This window comes from Aricia agestis, chromosome 3 (genome assembly GCF_905147365.1).
Source record: "Aricia agestis chromosome 3, ilAriAges1.1, whole genome shotgun sequence".
In the NCBI taxonomy this organism is placed as follows: Eukaryota; Metazoa; Arthropoda; class Insecta; order Lepidoptera; family Lycaenidae; genus Aricia; species Aricia agestis.
Window position 1 is genome coordinate 3,745,692 of NC_056408.1, and position 20,717 is coordinate 3,766,408.

The window sequence follows — 20,717 nt, forward strand, 5'->3', positions numbered from 1 at the left end:
TGTGTGATCCACGGCGGGCACCCGCGGACATGCGTCGCCAGTGCCCGCTGGGCACCAGCGGCGCGGTCTTTTTGCCCGCCGTGTGCGTTGGTAATATAGTATAATTAGGATATCGCCTCCGTGGTCCAGTGGTTCAGAGCTCGGCTCTTGACTCGGAGGTCGTGGGTTCGATTCCCGCGTTGGAAACATGTTATTTCCAAGTTTGGTTAGGATAATGCAGGCTGATCACCTGATTGTCTGACAAGTAAGATGATCCATGCGTCGGATGGGCATGTAAAAAAGTCGGTCCTGCGCCTGATCTCTCGCCAGTCGTGTCGGTCTGCCGTCCCACTGGGTTATGAGAGTAAAGGAATAGAGAGTGCTCTTGTGTACTGCGCACACACTTGGGCACTATAAAATTACTCCTGCGTAGCTGGCCTGGTTTCCATGAAACCGGCCACCGTCACCGAAACCGGTGTGGGAGCTATTATTATTATTATTATTATAATTAGGATTCCCTTTGTGCTATCGTTTGCTGCGAAATTGACCGGCCCGCCCCGCCCTGCCCCTGCAAAGCGCCTAAATCTTGATATTAACCAAGGAAAATGTCTACAAACATCAATCATCCTATGTCCAACCTAGCTCGGGACTTAAAGTATCTCCATTCTCCATACCAAATTTTATCAAAATTACTTCAACAGTTTCAGGGCATAAAAAGGCAAAAGACTATAATTATATTATTTGTTTTCCCATCTGTGAAACCTACTTTAATAATTCGCATTATAGAATAGAGTAAGGTTATAAATGGAAATTTGTAAGTTAAAAATGCCTCTACATAATTATATTCACCAGAATACAGAGCTAAGTTTTTTTTTTCACAAAAAATATGACTATAGCTTATGATGAGCAGAATTTTTCCATCCGGCAGTACACGAAGCCCTGACAAGTGATCACAAAAACACTAACGATCATCGGCTAACAGCGCGTGACTTTGTTAATTATAACGAATGTTTTTGTCAAGTACATACAATAATTAAATTGTATTGAACTTGGGCATATTAGCGGCCTCTGCATATAGGTACTGCGACTCATGATGTAGATATTCGGCAATGATTGGTTTTGATCGACATCGCTTGTGCAGCTTTTTGTGAGTAGCTTCATTTTGATAAGACAAACAACATTTTTATTTGCGAAAAATCTCGAAAGTGGTAGCTAACAAGTAACAGAGATAGAAAGGAATTCATACTTTGAATTGATGGTCCTAAAACGAAAAAAGATCCGAACGCTACCTTAAGTTTATCTTCACAGTTTGTCCATACTTTCGCATTTCCACTGGCGGCCGTGCTAGGGCAACAGGTGACCCGTTTGCTCGTTTGCTCTCTTATTTCATAAAAAAACCAGTGGGACGGACGACCGACACGACTGGCGACTGGTGAGTGATCAGGCGCAAGACCGACTTTTTACATGCCCATCCGACGCATCTTACTTGTCAGACAATCGGGTGATCAGCCTGGATTGTCCTAACCAAATTTGGAAATACATAACATGTTTCCAACGCGGGAATCGAACCTACGACCTCCAAGTTAAGAGTCGCGCTCTAAACCTTGGACCACGGAGGCGTCAGTCCATTATAAACCAATAACAACCCAACTAGCACTAGATTACCATCCCATCTAGTACTAGATCTGGGTTCTAGGACCAATCTAAAGTACTAAACAAACGTGACGTATATTGGTATCGTTCTGCGTCGTCAGGGGCTTTAATTGATGTGTCAAGTGCAGCAATACAAAGCAGTTAAGCGGCGACTACACATATCTTTATGATGAAGTATTGAATACTAGCTAAAAGCCGAGCTTTGTGAGGGCTCGCGTCGTTTTCCTGCGTGGTAATAATATTTAAGGCAGTTTTTATTTTATTAGTAACCAAACCTTGACTGACCGATGATAACACATATCTACATATGAATAAAAATTACTATGTTAAAGCACAAATCAATAGGCGTTATAATTTTTCCGTAAATTGTACCACAAAAGTGCTTAGGTTGTGTGATATACTAGGGCTCGCTTTGCTCGTCCTGACTTCGCTCGCCCTGATTATGTTTTGACTAGTTTTGATTATGATAGCAGGTAGGATAGGAATAGAAATCTTCCCAGGAAAACCCTCTGGTACATGTAAATTGTAAAAGTACAGTTTCTACGTGTAATAGGTACGAAATTATAGTGCAATAAGCGTAACCTACCACTTTTTTCAAAGACAAAGTGCCGTTTGGTAAAGAACATTCGCCGGGAAAAAGTACACTTCGAATGATTTACTTAGTTGAACAAAACATTCAAAAATTGTCTTCTCTACTCAATCTAAACTGACTCTGAATCCAAGGCCTTGGTTTTTAACCCACTAGTAACATAGAAGACTCGACATGCCGTGTGCTATCTCCACTCTTTTCTGAAAGACTCAAAGAGCCTACCTACCCTACCTACCTTATAAAAAGCGACCAACTTTTCTTCCAGAACAGAATAACTATGAGTGTGTAATCAGGGTCTTACCACCGTAATCAGAGTCATTTAATTATGATTAACCTTCAAATTAATGAAGAGTTTGACAGAGAATGTATAGGGCTTATGTCAAAATTATTATAGCTGATATGTGTGTAGTCGACGCTTAAGCAATCCAGCTGTTGTATTGTAGGACACATACAGAGGTACACAAAGCAATGACATGGCACATTGTACAATATCGGTTAATACCACGGACTTATGGGGTGGACGTGGAAATTACTGTCGCTTACCTGTCGATAACTTGCTGAATAGGAATGTCATTTGACCGCCGAGAACGACTATTGTCTAAGCCAAGAGGCATGTGAAAAACCTTAATATTAAACTAGATCTAAAGTATTGGAGCTATTCAATTGAGACTATTTGTATGTTTAATTAGTCTGGGATATAGATGGGATACGTGCGTGGAGGCCGCAAAGGAAGATCTTCCGACCGAGGAAGGTGTTATGCTCGGTCAGGCCGAAGCCCACGTGATATATCTCAGCTGTCGTATATATACCGACGCGCTCAGAAAACTTCGATAGCGCGATGCAGGAATGTTAGGCGAATTGTGGGTACCGCCACATCAATCCCCCCCGAAGACCGGAGGTCGAATCTTGAAGTCTTGTCGCTTGAGTCGCCAGTGCCAGTGAGTTCCAGTGAGTCGGAACTGTTGCAGTGAGTCCCAGTGAGTTGGAACTGTAAGTTGCTGTACGGGATCCAGTGAGTCGGATAAGCTGCCGTGCGGGGCCGATGCTACGTGCTGACCAGGAGAGATGTGTGCTCTACTTGCTGACCGGTCGGTGTAGTGAGAAAGCCCGATGATGCCGATGCGGAGTCGTCCAGGCCGCGGTACATTGCGGCTAGTGGACGAGGTACCCGATGAGGCGGTGCTGGCTGGCGCGGTGCGGAGGGGCGGGGAATGATGAAGGAGGCGTGTTCTGTCGCGGGTCACCAATGTGGGGTAATGCGTGGCGACGCTAAAGGAAGATCTTCCGACCGAGGAAGGTGTTATGCTCGGCCCGCCGCACAAACAATGGTCGCCGTCAGTCTCGTTGTAATTTACTATTATTTATTCAACAAATGCACTTATCAATATAAAATGTAATAAATTATAGGCTATCTAACACTGAAAGAATTTTTCAAATCGGACCAGTAGTTCCTGAGATTAGCGCGTTCAAATAAGCCCTTTCATACAATTTCCCCCGTTTTTTCCACATTTTCCTCTATTTCTTCGCTCCTATTAGTCTTAGCGTAATAAAATGTAGCCTATAGCCTTCCTCGATCAATGGGCTATCCAACAGTAAAAGAATTTTTCAAATCGGACCAGTATTTCCTGAGATTAGCGCGTTCAAACAAACAAACAAACAAACTCTGCAGAATTATAATATATTCTTCCGGGTCACTCCAGACTCCAAGTATCTTCATGTCAAGTTGCATCTTAATCCGTTCAGCTATTTAATCTTTAAGAGGTACACTTACACAGACAGACACACTTTCACATTTTGCATTTTTATTAAGTAAGGATGACGAATTGCTGAAGAATTTAGACGAGCTGTGACATGGTGATGTAATAACGTCATTCCTATCGGCTTTACTTAGCTCTACAATTTGAAGGACTTCATTACAATTCCTGTCTATAACAGCCGTTCCCAATATTTGATCTATCTCTGGTTTTGCCCTACTAGAGATAGGAATTGCTCACAATTGACATAAAATATATGTCTCTAATGTCTAATGTGAGCTATTCCTATCTCTAGTAAGGCAAAACCAGAGATAGATCAAATATTGGGAACGGCCGTAAGTAAGTCTATCATCCTATCTCTACTCTATACTATGCTCTCCTACTACTATACTAGCCTCACCATTGGTCTAGAGACGGCTTTTTTATTATTTTTACTTGGGAATCCCTTAGGATTTCCTTAGACCTTAGTTTAAAAATGTCACGAGCCAGAAAGCTGATACGACTTTCAGCGGTATGTGTTTTCAGCACATTATAATATAACCGTATCACTTATCATCACTACTTAAATCAGTAATCGCTTACAATCAGGTAATTGTTCCGCTCCACAACAAGCGAAGCATATGGACGGCATTACCCAACACGCCACAGTAACAAAAACATGATGAATGGTCGTTTTTGATGGTGGATACGTGACCGTGAATCGTGATACATTCGCCACGCGCCAAATGTCGCTTGTACTTTTTTACTTTCGATAGTGAGATGCACTTTTTGATGGTTACGTAATATTTTCTTTTTTAAAATTCTCGTGTCACAATGTTAGTTACCTTACTCCTCCGAAACGGTTTTACTGATTATACTCCTATTAATCCTTCGATCGTGGATTCTTGGAAATCTATTGTTATTCTATTGTGTCTCGCTTACCGGTGAGCTTGTAATAAGATACGTAGAATAATAATATACAGGTGTATTAATTATTCTACGTTTAGTTCGCGATACTAGGTAACTAAAAAGAGTGAAATTATTATTTTTTACAAAAAATTAAAACCGATTTCCAAGGTAAAAACAATAATAACATCCTCATAATATGAATTAAAAAATATTAAATAATTTTTCCTATCTAATAGTGCCTTTTTCCGAATTCGGCTAAAACTCAACTAGGTATTTCTGTACTCAGTCTTCATAATTTTGAAGTCGGTGCCAGTTACAAAAGTTTCAAATATTCTGGCAGACTGAAGATTCAGCTATATCTGGTACCGACTTTAAAATGATGAAGATTGAGTACAAAAATAGTTGAGGTTTAGCCGAATATGGAAAAAGGCACTATTAGATAGGAAAAATTATTTAATACTTTTTAGTTCATATTATAAGGATGTTATTATTGTTTTTACCTTGGAAGTCGGTTTTAATTTTTTGTAAATAATAATAATTTTCATTTAGTTACATATTAGTACAAGTTTTTAATACAGTTTATAAAGTAAACCTCCATAGAGCAGAAAGAAGGTAGGAAGAAGAAGAATTAACTCCAGTAAGTAGGCACATTATTACTGTATTGTCCATGTAACAATTCCTAATAATGATTTATAGCTGATAATTATTAAGTACATGCAACTAATTACTAAGGTAATAAATAATAAATGTATGTAACATAAAATGTTGTAATTAATAATTTATCTGTAACGTCATATAGCTTAAACTGCTAAACCGATTTAGATGTGGTCTTGTTTAGACATTAGACATTAATAGATAAATGACAAAATCCCTGGAAATTATAAGGTAGTTGTTTTTACGGACACGCGAATTAAGTTTAAGGCAACATTTAAGCAACTTATAAGCATTATAATCATCTAATAAATAATAATACACCAAAAGTCAAACTTTACAATCATAGTTAAATCAACTGATGATGGATCAGTATACTTAACGACGTATATGCCACAAAATGACGGAAGTTAACGATTTTGTTCAACAATTTCATAACGACCATTACAGTTTACGTTCAACGTAAATTGTCTAATATTATGTTAATTCGAGAACGCTTACTGGTCTTGCACTACGTTCGATCCAAATCAAGGAAAATAAGTATTTTGCCGGGGTCATTCATATACTATGTCCTTTCCTGGGACTCTTCTTTAAGAACTTTCATTAAAATCGTTTATGTGGTTTAGGCGTTAAGAGGGCTGATAAACAGACTATCGCATCTATACTAATATTATAAAGCGGAAGAGTTTGTTTGTTTGAACGCGCTAATCTCAGGAACTACTGGTCCGATTTGAAAAAATATTTCAGTGTTAGATAGCCAATTTATCGAGGAAGACTATAGCTTATATTTTATCACGCTGAGGCTAATAAGAACGTAGAAATAGAGGAAAATGTGGAAAAAACGGGGGAAATTATTTGAAAGGGCTTATCTCACGAACTACTGGAGCGATTTTTCTGTTAGTTGGTACAGACAAGAAGTAGACCACGTGAAGGATCATAGGCAATTTTTGTGGACTAATTTGTCTGTTAAATATCTAATTTACGCGGGCGAAGCCACGCGGAATACACTCTAGTTCATAAGATTAGGATTATCTGCACTAGCTATAAAAATGCACTTAATAATATTAAATTATAGAGCGCTATACATATTATATTATTTGGGCTCCCTGCGCAATTATTCCTGGACTCTTCGTAATAAATTAAAGTTTTAGCCTTATTTACTAGAATCTAGATACTTGGTCCTAATACCTAGACCATTCAAAAGCATTAATTTAAGGTTTACCTGCAGATTTTAGTCCGACTAAGCGCAAAAGTTATTACTTACCTAAATTCTTACCGACGCGATGCAAATTTTATTAGAACACTTTTCTAAATTTTCTATTATAATTTCAAGATTTGTCTGCTTGTACCATTCTTATTCAAGCTGTTTAACCAATTGAGACTAAGGGCCTGTTTCACCACTTTCTAATAAAGTGCCGAATAAGCTATTCACAACTTTTTAAAAGTTAATTAGTGGATAGCCTATTCGTTACTTATCAGGAAGTGGAGTAATTGGCCCTAAATGCTGCATACTTAGATGAATGATTGGTCTCGCGTCGAGCGCGCGCGCGAATCCAATCATTTATCTAAGGCTGCATAATATATTTTCTGGGTGTTCTTTCAAAGGGAAATAAATGGATAAGTATAGATTTTTCCGGAAATGTGTACGGATGAACAAACTGCGACGAAGTTGCGGGAAACGGTTTTGATTACCGTAACCCGTAAGTCGTCTACCCATTCCCATGCCATATTAGGTGAAACTACATCATGTAACTCTATCTCAATTCTCAACCAACCTGCATTAAAAGTAGTAGAAAATTTATGTTAATGCGTAAAAGTTGCATATTTTTAAACATTATTCATTAACCAAAGAGAAATTTAATTTTGGACCTTATAAGCAGTAAGACTGGGTTTACTTTAGAGTGCACATAATTATAAATAAGATAGGAAATGTGACAAGTTACGTAAAACCAGTGATAACAACTATCACAAATCTACAGTCCATTTCCACCTGTGAGATAAAACAGCTGTGTAAGGTGCTAGTGAAGTGATAAAATCTACCGAAAATTATTTAAAAAAGTGCAAAAAAAAAACAGAAATTTCCAAAAAATATATCATAAGTAATACTTAACTCGAAAAAGTGCTTATGTTCGTAGGTTAAAACCGAAAATATCGTAAATACATCGAACATTTTTTTTTATAATTTTAAAATTAACGTTTTAAATTTTTAATAAGTAATCATCAACCGACAAAAAAAACACTTCTATAGTTACATAATAACCATTTGCAATTATAATAAAAAAACATGATATAAACAAAAACAAATCATTAATTATGCAAAGAGCTCGTTTATTTTTAGCAAACAAGATTTTTGGTTAGTGATACTTAGTTGAAATAAGTGTTAGGTAAGTCATTAGTAAACAAAAGTGGCTTAAAAACTTACTTCCTTAACGGTAATTCATACCAATATTAAAATTGCGAATTGTGTCTGCTCGCACTTTACTCTCAAACCGCTGAGCCGATTTTAATGAAATTTGGCATGGAGATACAATGCTAATTGTGATCTGTCGCCTGCGTTTGACGTAACGGGGCCAAACTAAATAGGTCCCCCATCTGCCTAGGAAATTTTGCTACTCTTTATTATAAGTATACAGTGTGTAACAAAAACTAGTGATAATACTTTAGGGTGTGTACATGTTCCTTGTAGAGAGTTCACTGTGAAAGTAGCAGCTCTGAAAGACGAACATTTTTTTTTACTTTTGTATGGGCAAGGGCCCGAGCGTCACGAGTTTCCCCATACAAAAATGAAAAAAAAATTTGGTCTTTCAGCGCTGCTACTTTTACAAGGAACACGTACACACCCTAAAGTATTATCACTTATTTTTGTTACACCCTGTATAATGACAACTGCGGTCAAAATCTAGTAAAAGCTTCGAGTAAATTAAATGGAATATTATTTTTTTCTTTTTAGGGTTCCGTACCTCAAAAGGAAAAAACGGAACCCTTATAGGATCACTTTGTTGTCCGTCTGTCCGTCCGTCCGTCTGTCAAGACCCTTTTTCTCAGGAACGCGTGGAGGTATGAAGCTGAAATTTATATCAATTACTCAGGTCTACTGTCCCTTGAAGCTGTGAAAAAATCAAACTTCTAAGCCCACGCAATCAAAAGATACAGCCGTTTATGCCGCAAATTTTCGACACTTGCAAGGGAATCAAAACCTACAGGGTGCTTCCCGTGAACTCAGAATCTTGAAATTTGGTACGAAGCAACGTCTTATAGCATAGATAAAGGAAAAATTACGAAAACCATAAATTTTTAGTTACATCACATAATATATTTTTTTTTTAATAATTTTAAACTTACTACCCATTTCCTCATAAACGCGTAGAGGTATTAAATTGAAATTCATACCAAATACTCAGGTCTATAATACCTTTAAGCTGTCGGAACCCTCGGTGCGCGAGTCCGACTCGCACTTGGCCGGTTTTTTTTTTAAATCGAGGATTCCAGAAACATATATTTCTCTACCTTATAATAACAAAACTCTACTATAAAACACAAGTATTTGTTACAACTCATTATTGATATCTTATCAATTTCTAATTGATTGACTATGTCTATTCGGTATGTGGTAATAGAATCATATTGATTGATAACATGATAAAAATAGATTGATTTGTTAGTAAATTGTTTCTTAATTAGTGATAACTGATAACACGTGTAGATTATTTGTTATTATAAATAGTATTGTATAAAACATTTAATGAGATCGCTTATATCTACAACTGAACCGACCGGTGAACAAAATGTTATATTTATTCACCTTGTTATAAAAGATATAATATTTTATAAATGACACACCAATATCAAATATCATTCAGGTACAAATCTACAGAAAATATATTTAATTATAATGGCTTTGATGTTTCTGATAATGACATAAGTACTTAAAAGGCCGGCAACGCATCTGCAGCACTTCTAATGTTGAGAGTGTCCATTGGCGACGGTAGTTGCTTTCCATCAGGCATCAGGTGACCCGTTTGCTCGTTGGCTCGTTTTAAAAAAAGAAAAAATAAAGGCTTATGAATTCAAGACTCGCCCGCCTAAATTATCACAGGGTTAAAATAAAGGGAAAATTTAAAACCCCGCTTAAATAAAAAATAGCCCACATTAAATTGTCTCTTAGAATTCTGAATTTCTACAAAAAAATGATTCGTCACGATTCACTGTCCAAATCAACTTAACGACCTCCTGTAATTAGTCTTTTTGGCTGTCTTAAAAGTTTCTTTTCTTTTGTAGATAGACATTTTTAGCGTTTCCACAGTAAACCCCATTACTACTTAAGTACTTTTTTTTTTTTATGAAATAAGGGGGCAAACGAGCAAACGGGTCACCTGATGGAAAGCAACTTCCGTCGCCCATGGACACTCGCAGCATCAGAAGAGCTGCATGTGCGTTGCCGGCCTTTTAAGAGGGAATAGGGTAATAGGGGAGGGTAGGGAAGGGAAGGGAATAGGGGAGGGTAGGAAAGGGAATAGGGTAGGGGATTGGGCCTCCGGTAAACTCACTCACTCGGCGAAACACAGCGCAAGCGCTGTTTCACGCCGGTTTTCTGTGAGAACGTGGTATTTATCCGGTCGAGCCGGCCCATTCGTGCCGAAGCATGGCTCTCCCACGTATTCTTACTTCGTTGTCAGTCCGTGACGTGTTTGTTTGTCAAAGTGTATCTCGTGATAGTTTGGTTTTGATCCTTCGTAAAAGCAATAAATCTAAAACAATATTTGCTGTCGGTACTCTTACGATGGTTTTCGTCAACGAGTGAGTAAGGAGAATGTTATATCAATAATACCTCAAGTAGAAATATAATCACTCATCTTCGACACTATCTCAGCTATCGATCTTAAGTGCGTAGAGCTGGTGAAACTGAATATCAACTCTATTTTTCCATCTCCAAAGTACGAATTGCAGTGTAACAATTGTAAAAAAATAGTATCTAATATCAATTTGACCTCGAAAAGATTGACCAAGGTAAATGATGTCAATGAGATAAAACCTTACTCTCTTACACAAAAGATTATGAAACTTCTGATAATACTTGCTTTAGTTTCTGAAAAAGATTTATAAGAAACTAGATATAATATAATAATATCTATGGACGCTTCACACCACGTCAGTCTGGCCCCGTGCTAAGCACCTAAAGGACTTGTGTTACAGCTAGGTACCAGACAACGGAAATATATTTAATACTTTTATACTGTACATATATTTAGGATTTTTATTATATCACACACATATTTAATACACATCCAGACCCGGGAACATTAAAACTTTTTTGTTCCGTCGGCGGGATCCGAACCCGCGACCCCCGGCTTGAGCTACCAACGCGCTCACCACTGAGCCACAGAGGTCGTCGAAGAGATAATGCCTGCAACTCCGTTGTCGAACCTCAAAGTATCACCATATCAAATTTCAACAAAATCAGTTTAGTGGTTTGGGCGTAGAGGTAAAAGACAGTCAGGCATACTTTCTCATTTATAATATTGGTATAAATTAGGAAAACTGGTCGAACACGAAAATTTTTGACGTTAGTTAAAAACTAACAAAAATAGTGTAAAAAATTATTATCATGCTACAATGATACATTAAAAAATCTTACCACGTTACAAAATACAATATAAATCAACAAGTCAGAGCCATGTGAAATATCTCAGAAAAACTGATTCAGAGGAGAATTGGGAATTATGTGAAGTTTGAGAAAGGTCGAGATTTATCTCACAAAACCTATTGTTTCTTATCAAAAATGTGTGTTTGACCTTGTCTAAGCCCAAATAAGCCTAAACACAGGTACACGTAGAACAAATAACTATACAGAGTGATCTAAGATTTGGAGCCCGCCCATTTCATGTTAAAACTAAACAATTCTCTAAAATGTTATATTTTTAGTACCTATTATTTATGTAGTAGAATGTTAGAAAATATATTATTGCAATTATTGTAGTAAAGACAAAATTGTATTTTAGTATGTAGTTCTGACTTCTGAGTTCACAAAAAAACATGACAAAAAACCGTGCTACATTTGTTTCGCAGATAGCATTACTTACTATATCATACCTATATGTATAATGTATATTAAAGCACTAGCACTATATTAATATCAATATAAAAACATAATAAATTCATTATCATGATTCATGAAAGACCTGTCTGCAAACAAGGCTCTACTTCCAAACATCACACCTTTTCTGATTCATAAAATTATCGTTATCAGTTAATCTACAAGTACGGATGGCAAATTAACCACTTTTGAGACAACTTTTTCATTCAATTAACGCTCTTATATGAAGGGTTTTAGGTCTAGTTTACTTTCGCGGAATTTTTCCACGTAAAAGTGCAGTTTGATAAGATTAGTTGTTGGTTAGGAAATCGGACAGTCGCCTAGTTGGTGATCTCATAGATGTAAGTGGTTTGCTACTCTTTAGTTTAAAACGTGAGTATTCATTTAAGTAATTAATATTAATATTTCATTAAAATTTTAACGAAAAATCACTTACCAAAAAGTCGTATATTTCATCAAAAAAATTGCAAAATCGTAGTAAGTATACTTACTCAAACTTTCAAAATGATTTTTTTTAATGAAATAAGGGGGCAAACGAGCAAAAGGGTCACCTGATGGAAAGCAACTTCCGTCGCCCATGGACACTCGCAGCATCATAAGAGCTGCAAGTGAGTTGCCGGCCTTTTAAGAGGGAATAGGGTAATAGGGGAGGGTAGGGAAGGGAAGAGAATAGGGGAGGGTAGGGAAGGAAAGGGGAGGGTAGGGAAGGGAATAGGGTAGGGGATTGGCAAGCGCAAGCGCTGTTTCACGCCGGTTTTCTGTGAGAACGTGGTATTTCTCCGGTCGAGCCGGCCCATTCGTGCCGAAGCATGTTTTCGGCACGAATGGGCCGTTACTCTTAAATTATATAACTATTATCCTATCAATACACAAACAATCTGCTTGTTAGGGTTCCGTTTTAGGGTTCAGTAGTCAACTAAGTTTAATTTGTTGATTACAGAACCCTAAAATGGAACATTGTCCTGCAAATAAAACAGTCCATATTTTAGGACCATCAATACTTGTGATATTTATACGTGGGAGAGCCATGCTCTCCCACGTATAAATATCACAAGTAAAAATGAATTTTTACTTGTGACAGTTTACTTGAATTTAAAACGTAACGTCTACATAATATAATTAATTATACGATCGTAAAAATATTGTACTTACCTAAAGTTTTCATGAGAAATTTCCGTTAAGTATAACCGACTTTCATATTTTTGATTCTTCGTTTACTATCCTGGGAAAATAAAAATAGCAAGTTACTAAAAATTTTACGAACGCTTATTTTTACAAACAAATAAATCCGCAATAAAACAGACAATAAAAGATATTATAAAAACGCGGTAAAAATCTTCCTATGTTTTAACCAAAAAATTACTTAGGAAATACGATATACTGATACTTAATCTATTTAATTTTTAGTATACTCTATAAAATTATTTACACCCAAAGTTTTAAGATACTTACAAAAAATGAATATGAGATAATAAAAAAAAATACAAAAATGTCCGACAGCGTTGAAGAGTTGTCGAGAGCTTACAGAAGAAATGTGTCCAGGGATCACAGACGACGGATCGGTTAGTATTATTTATTCTAAAATAAATAATATGTAGTAACAAAAAGAACAAAAAAACACGCTTATTCGTTTTTTTTTATTTTAATAAAATATTGGATTGTCATTGTAACGTACGTGTCATTGACATAGTGTATGCAAAGTTTTGAATTATTTAGACTACTGGAAATAGCTGAAAATCGTGCTACCCAAGCCCAAGCTTATAAAAGCGTTCTATATTCTAATTCTGGTAAAAATAATTACTGAAAGTAACATAACTTAGCTTAAGACACTACCTATTGTACGGAAGCTTCATAAATATAAACAACTAGCTGTCCCGGCAAACGTTGTTTTGCCATAAAATGATTTTCCCTGTTTTCCTGCTTTTCTCTTGAAGTTTTTTCTGATTTTTTTTTCTATAGCCCTCACGGAGCCCGAGACCTTTTCAACGAATGCAAAACCGTGGAAATCAGTTCGTGCGTTCTGAAGTTATAGCGTCAGGAAGGAAAACCCGACTTATTTTTATATATTTAACGAAAGTATTGACGAAAGTTAACTATTAAAGAAAGTTTGGCCTGCAAAAAGTTTCATTGTCAAATGTCAATGGTGTTTTGCTATTTTGCCGGATATAATATAGCTGTTTGCTGGTCATTTGCCAAGTAATATTTCCGAAGTACCTTTAACCTGTAAATAATACCACTATAATTAACTAGTAAAAGTTAAATAATGACTAATTAAAGTTTTTATAGTTTCCGAGCTTGCGCAATGAAAACAGACGGAGAAATAAAATGTTTTCTTATCTCCTTAAATTATTATTATAACATAGTAGGTCTTAAATTACAGCAACATAAAATAGGCACTGATTTAAAAGAGTTCATAATTACCAACTGGTGAATGAAATCTTAACAAGAAGTAATATAATCATTAAAAGAGTAAATGAAAGCCTCTACACTGTCCTCCTCGAGTTTTACAAAACAATAAAACCTTATTGTTGGCCCAGAGAACTAAACTGAAATTCCCAAGATGTTTAAGCACTTAAGCCCTGAAGTGCGCATTGAAGGGCAGGACTTTTTAACAATAGGTCGTTTAGCTTTCCCTTATTCTGCCCTTATTTTGAATATGGAGCAATGAGCGTTTTCTAACGACGGGAAGTTAAGTAGATGCTTGTTACAACACTAGCAGTAAACCCTTCTTCGGCAAGACTGGGTAATCGATCGATCGTTCGGTAAGGTAATCGATTTTAAAAATAGGATTTCTCTTAATTTATAAATACAGTGATCGAGGGAAAAACATCATATTTAGGACCTGTTTCACCATTTACTAATAAGTGCCGAATAGGCTATCCACAACTTACTAACACTTAGGGCCTGTTTCACCACTTCCTGATAAGTGTCTAATAGGCTATCCAGTATCCACCAATTAACTTGACAGATCAAGTATGGAGAATCTGTCAAAAAAGTTGTGAATAGCCTATCCGGCACTTATCAGGAAGTGGTGAAACAGACCCTAGGAGGTGAGACAGGCCCTAGGAGGTGGAATAGGCCCATAATCCCTGAATCGGGAAATAAATAAACGAGAAAACTGTAAGCTGCGTGGAGTCAGAATCCATAATCGTCTGCAATGATACCGACCACCGGCGTACGAAACTCGCAATAGGGCCATCTTTTAGCAAGAAGATGGAAAAAAATAATAATGTATTCAATGTTATGAGTTATGACTTATAAAAAATAATAATTAATTACTGATACTTATTTAAAAGAACTAAACAAAACACGCTTTTTTTCGTGTTTTTTTTTAATTTAACTAATGATTGCATTATCAACGGCTCTTAATACTTACGTATGCAAAGATTACAGTAGTATTTAGATTTCGTTACATACATACAGTCCAAACTAATAAAATCGTATTAAAAAGAAAGACGCCTACGCCCTATAAGCAATTCTCTTTCTTCTTGTTCTCATTCTTAAATCGTCTCATTCCAGGTCTATTCACGATCCCGGAGGTCCCCGAGGATCCCGGCATGTGGTCCACGATCGTGGACGTGGTGCTGACGTCACTCCGCTACCTCGCGCCCGCGACGCTGCTCACGCTGCTGTGGGGGCAGCACAGCTTCCTCTACAAGCTGCTGAAGTACATCGACTCGGCGTTCAGATCCGGTGAGAGCTCTGCTTCTATTTGCGGTCCCGGAATTTCTGGGATGTTCCAGAGATTACGGGAATTGTGGAAAGTTCATGGTGGACGGTAGTTGCTGTTGGGGTAAAGCAACTTCCTCAGGAAATCAACAAGCTAGTCAAGTATCGACTCGGCGACACAGATTACTAAATACCTAGTGCTATTACTACGTTCAGGCCATTTAGCCGAAACTTTTTCGTTTTCGCTTCGTTATAGAATCGCCGATTAAAATGTATGGAATTGACATAAGACGAGTCGAACGTCAACGTCATATTAACGAACGCTTATGTCAATTCCATACATTTTCATCAGCGATTCTATAACGAAGCGAAAACGAAAAGATTTTGGCTCACCCCCCAGGTCTGGTATTTAAAGTTCCTGCGATCCGGGAGTGAGAGCAACCATCATGATCTCCGTATACAAGCTGAGGTCTTCCGCTGTTGCCAATTTGCTTTAATTCAAACGTCAACCTGCGGTAAGTTAGCTGCAGTAGCCTGTAGCCCATAAGCGCCATGTCGCCTAGCCGTAGCCCGTAACCTAGTGGCTAAATGCTAAGCTTAACTAATAAGTGATACGACGATGATCCCTTTCTGCAAATTAACAAATCGGATATCCCTTTCCGAGTGGATAATATTATGTTTTTCAATTAAAAAAAAACAAAAATTTAAAAGAAGATACAATACCTATAGTGAATACTTAGTTCAATGGGAGACAGAGTGGATCGAACAAGGAATGAAAATGCATCGCTGCATTAAAATACATAGTAGAATTAGGTACCGCCTTCCACTATTTTGACCCAATTACGACTGAAAAAATATAAGTACCTACATATTTATGTAGTTCAAAGCGGAATTAAAAACTTTAGTAATCTGTGGCAACTGGCAACCTGCATACTCCTGATAAGATATAATAATTTGGAAGGCTAATGTAGTTCATTGACCCTATATATGCAATGAAAAAGTATTTTAGGATATATTAAAACAGTAGGTATGCTTAGGGTATTCTGTTTACTATCTCCTATTCATGAAGCCCTAAGCGGCCGCATCCGGCCGCGATAACAATAGATAAGCTATTGTGTCTCGTTATTCCACGATCGATGGGTTAAATACTCTATCACCGCCGTTGCATGGTTGTAGTTACAAGTTATACAACCATATCTTGCTTACACGTAGCTAATTTTGGCAAGTACCTAAATTAAAGCCGTCTTCGTAACTCTAGATAGGTCACCAGCCAGTTACCTAATGTAAGTCCATCATGAAAATTAAGGTCATAGGACAAAAGACTAAGTAGTAAGTAGTTAAGTATATTAAACCATCTGACTCAATAACCATTTCATAGAATATAAAGATTGCTTATTTAGTAAATGGAAAACTTAATAGGAACTTACATTATAATGTGGATGACGGTTAAATACTTTAACGAAATAAGTTATTTCTATAGCTCTATACTCCACTCGGGCTAACTTGTCGCTAGCGGTCATTGACTCCCTGTCAAAGACTTGTCATTTTTCATATAAACCGCGATTGACAAATGTCAGGTGTTATCAATCGTGGTTTTATATGGAAAATGACAAGTTTTTGACAGAGAGTCAATGACCGCTAGCGACAAGTTAGCCCGAGTGGAGTATAGGTATACATTATGGTTGCCTGGAAGAGACTGCTTCCAGCAGTAAGGCCGCCAATTCAAACTATTTCTGTTTTTGTAACTTGTGTAAATTGATCAGCGGTGCCAAAATGGTCACATTTAGCAATTCCTCTCAATCAATTCAGCAAATGAATTGTCAAAACTGTCAAACTGAAAAATACCAAAACAGTACAAAAATACTTAAATGAATTGCAAGCAGAGTTGCATTTTGCGATTTTAGAAAAATGAATCATATTATGATTCATATCATGATTCTTCAAAGCGACCATTTTAGCCCCGCTGTTTTGTTTGTTTAAAATATAAAGAGTTTTTTATTTATTTATTTTATTTATACAGGATGTAACAAAACTAAGTGATAATACTTTAATAATAGCTCCCACACCGGTTTCGGTGACGGTGGCCGGTTTCATTGAAACCAGGCCAGCTACGCAGGAGTAATTTTATAGTGTCCAAGTGTGTGCGCAATACACAAGAGCACTCTCTATTCCTTTACTCTCATAACCCAGTGGGACGGAAGACCGACACGACCGGCAAGAGATCAGGCGCAGGACCGACTTTTTACATGGCTATCCGACGCATGGATAATCTTACTTGTCAGACAATTAGGTGATCAGCCTGCATTGTCCTAACCAAACTTGGAAATAACAGTTCCCAACGCGGGAATCGAACCCACAACCTCCGAGTCAAGAGCCGCGCTCTATACAGTGACGGATTAAGACTACTTGATGCCCTAAGCAATCCATGCCTGTGTACCAACCCCCCTCCCCCCCCCATCCGTATGTAAACTAGAATCGGTCTTTAAACTTTTACCACCTAAAAACAGGTTTTTGGAGACGTGATGCCCTAAGGACGAATGTTTCTTGTCCTTCTGGGGCACCCTCAGTTGGTCAGACGTGAGAGTGAGACGTGATGCATATGCTTAATTTGATAAGGCAATTGCTTAATTTGATAAGGATTAATCCGTCACTGGCTCTATACCACTAGACCACGGAGGCGTTCAATATAATATTTTAGTATGTGTATGTGTCCCCTACATTGACTTCGCTGTGAAAGTAACAGCGCTGAAAGGGTATCTTTTTTCACCTTTGTACGAAAAATTCATGACACTTGCTTATACAAATCACAAAAAAAATGTTGCTCTTTCAGTGCTGCTACTGTGACGAACTCTATACATATAAGGGACACATACACACCCTAAAGTATTAGGTATCACTTAGTTCTGTTACACCTTGTATATTTAAACTAAATGTCGTCTCAGCATCTGCATAGTACACCTACACGAAGTTCAATGGCCGTTTCTAAACAACGAGAGTGCTCTTGTGTACTGCGCACACACTTGGGCGCTATAAAATTACTATTGCGTAGCTGGCCTGGTTTCAATGAAACCGGCCACCGTCACCGAAACCGGTGTGGGAGCTATTATTAAAGTATTATCACTTAGTTTTGTTACACCCTGTATATTTAAATATTTAAACTAAATGTCGTCTCAGCATCTGCATAGTACACCTACACGAAGTTCAATGGCCGTTTCTAAACAACCTACGCCTGAAATCCAGTCAGTCTGTTGTAATTTCTAAATAATATATAAAATTAACATTACATGACATCTTAAATCATTTTGAATTGTCTAAACTATTATTGACAGATTTATTAAAGTCTTTGTTTAGTAATAATTACTAATTAAATTAAAACAGTTACATTATATGAGTTCCAAGTTAAGTTCCAAGTTAAGCAACAGCTAGTCAAAAAGTAATACGAAAGGTACGCCGAATATAAAAAAATTTAAAAGAGGAAAAAACCTTCTTCAACGGAAGGCGAAAAAACTTCCCATTCTATCGCTATTTCGCTTAGAAACTTTATTTCAGTTAACTCTTTCTAGACAGACAGTGGCCAGCTGATTTGCGCTGAAACGAATGTGATAAATATTTAATGGCCATTATCGATTCCGATTAAAATAACATCATTAAAATCCCGCAAATGAGTTTTCCGAATAAAACTGTAATTGTTAATAATTGATAACGTTGTATTTATTTCGTTACAAATTGGTTTAATTAGTACCCACACGTTAATAAAACATGACGAATGTGTTCGACCACAGTGCCTAAACTACTGATCTAAACCTATTAATATAATGGGTAAATAGTGACATAGACAATAAGAACTCGTCTGACTTGCGTACGTAGGATTAGTATAATATGCCTTATATTTATTATATGAAAACGAATTCGATAAAGTCGGCCTGCGATCTATCCGACCGTACCTACAGTTTACGCTTTTATAATTTATGTAATTTGATTATGACTTATAGTTTGTGCGTTTTATGATGATATGCGTGACACATTATAATTGACAATAGTAGGGAAGTTACCTAACAAAAATTAATCGATAGTTTAAAAATATCGAATCACTTCGTAAAGGAATTGCAATCGAAATTATCGATTTCGTTCAGTGGTGCCGGCGATTTAAGATGGCCGCCCTTTTTTATCGATTTGATTTCGATTCAACAGAGTCAATCTCTATTGACATAAGTTCCGTTTCATGCATATGACATTTTTCAAATTTTTTCGTAACAATAATTTTATACTCCTATTTCACAGTTAATATTTATAATTTTTATTAATAAGTTAGCATTTAGCATCTTTTTCATGCTGCATTCATTTACAATTATAGGAAACATTTGTTTTTGTAGATGGAATACAATTTATTACATTTTGATTTTTTTTGTTTTCTTGTAAAAAGAACCCGTAGCAAGGAACGTGAAAACTGTCACCCATATCATCTTAGAACGCACAAACTATAGTTTTATCTACTAGGACTTGTCTTAGCTACATAACTCGGAAGTAAAAAAATCTTCTCATAATTAATTAATTCGTCACTATGACCAATTAAAATCTGTGACGCAATGCTATTGTTGCTAATTACAAATGATGACCTTTCTCAAATAGACCAAGTGATTTCGTAGAACTACATCTTAATTAGGTACGAGCTATTATTAGAGTTTGCTGTTCAAAGTTACAATAAGAACTCGAATACTTTTGATTTCGACTATAAAGAGGTTTAATGAACTTATACATTTAAAAAATGAGAAAAGAACAGCATAAGAAATTGTCAATTAAAATAATCACTTGAGTTGAAGTTAGCTTCAGTCTGGAGGTAAAGTTAATCCTGGTTAAACTTAAAGTTAGAACCGACAAATTGTCTCTTGTTTTTCGTATAATTATGCTACATCATTTAAAAAACTTTAATCAATAAGTTTCCTTAACGGTAAAAATAGGGTGAATCGAAAAAAAAACGAATCTGATACTTAATTTTCACCAACTCATTTTTATATCTCTCATTTCCAGTGGTCTACTCGAGCGACGAACAGAAGCAGACGGTCCTGCAATGGCTGGAGACAGCTGGCACCGTCAGGGTGGATAAGTTGGAGACGGTATGGCGGCACGGCTGGATAGTCTGCGGCGTGCTGGACATAGCTCTCCCGGGAACGTGCACTGGACATCCACCCACCAAGCTGTCGTTGAAACACGCGCAGTCCATAGCGGAGGAGCACCTTGGGATTGAGCCTGTGAGTATTTTGATATTATACCTACAGCTTTTATGCCTGTCAAGTTTTTTATTTTATTTCATTTAGGTTGGCTAAAGTACTAAGTCATGCGAATTTGGTTAGATTATGGTTAAGCTAGATTCGGTTATCCCATAGAGCATATTATAATATTAAATATTTTCGATATTTTCGAGTCTAACGGTTTCTGAAGT

General features: G+C 36.9%; 1 protein-coding gene across 2 annotated transcripts in view; it reads left to right on the forward strand.

The window, feature by feature from the left end:
• Positions 1-20,717, forward strand: part of LOC121740421 — a 42,394-nt gene that overhangs the window by 16,515 nt on the left and 5,162 nt on the right. Inside the window, exons 1-3 of one of the 2 annotated variants that reach the window (XM_042133109.1) lie at positions 13,044-13,170; positions 15,128-15,301; positions 20,306-20,526. In XM_042133109.1, coding sequence (XP_041989043.1) covers positions 13,098-13,170; positions 15,128-15,301; positions 20,306-20,526 — 468 coding nt within the window. In that variant the 5' untranslated portion in view covers positions 13,044-13,097. Of the gene's footprint in view, positions 1-13,043; positions 13,171-15,127; positions 15,302-20,305; positions 20,527-20,717 lie in introns of those variants that run through there. The other variant, XM_042133110.1, reaches the window with a different exon arrangement.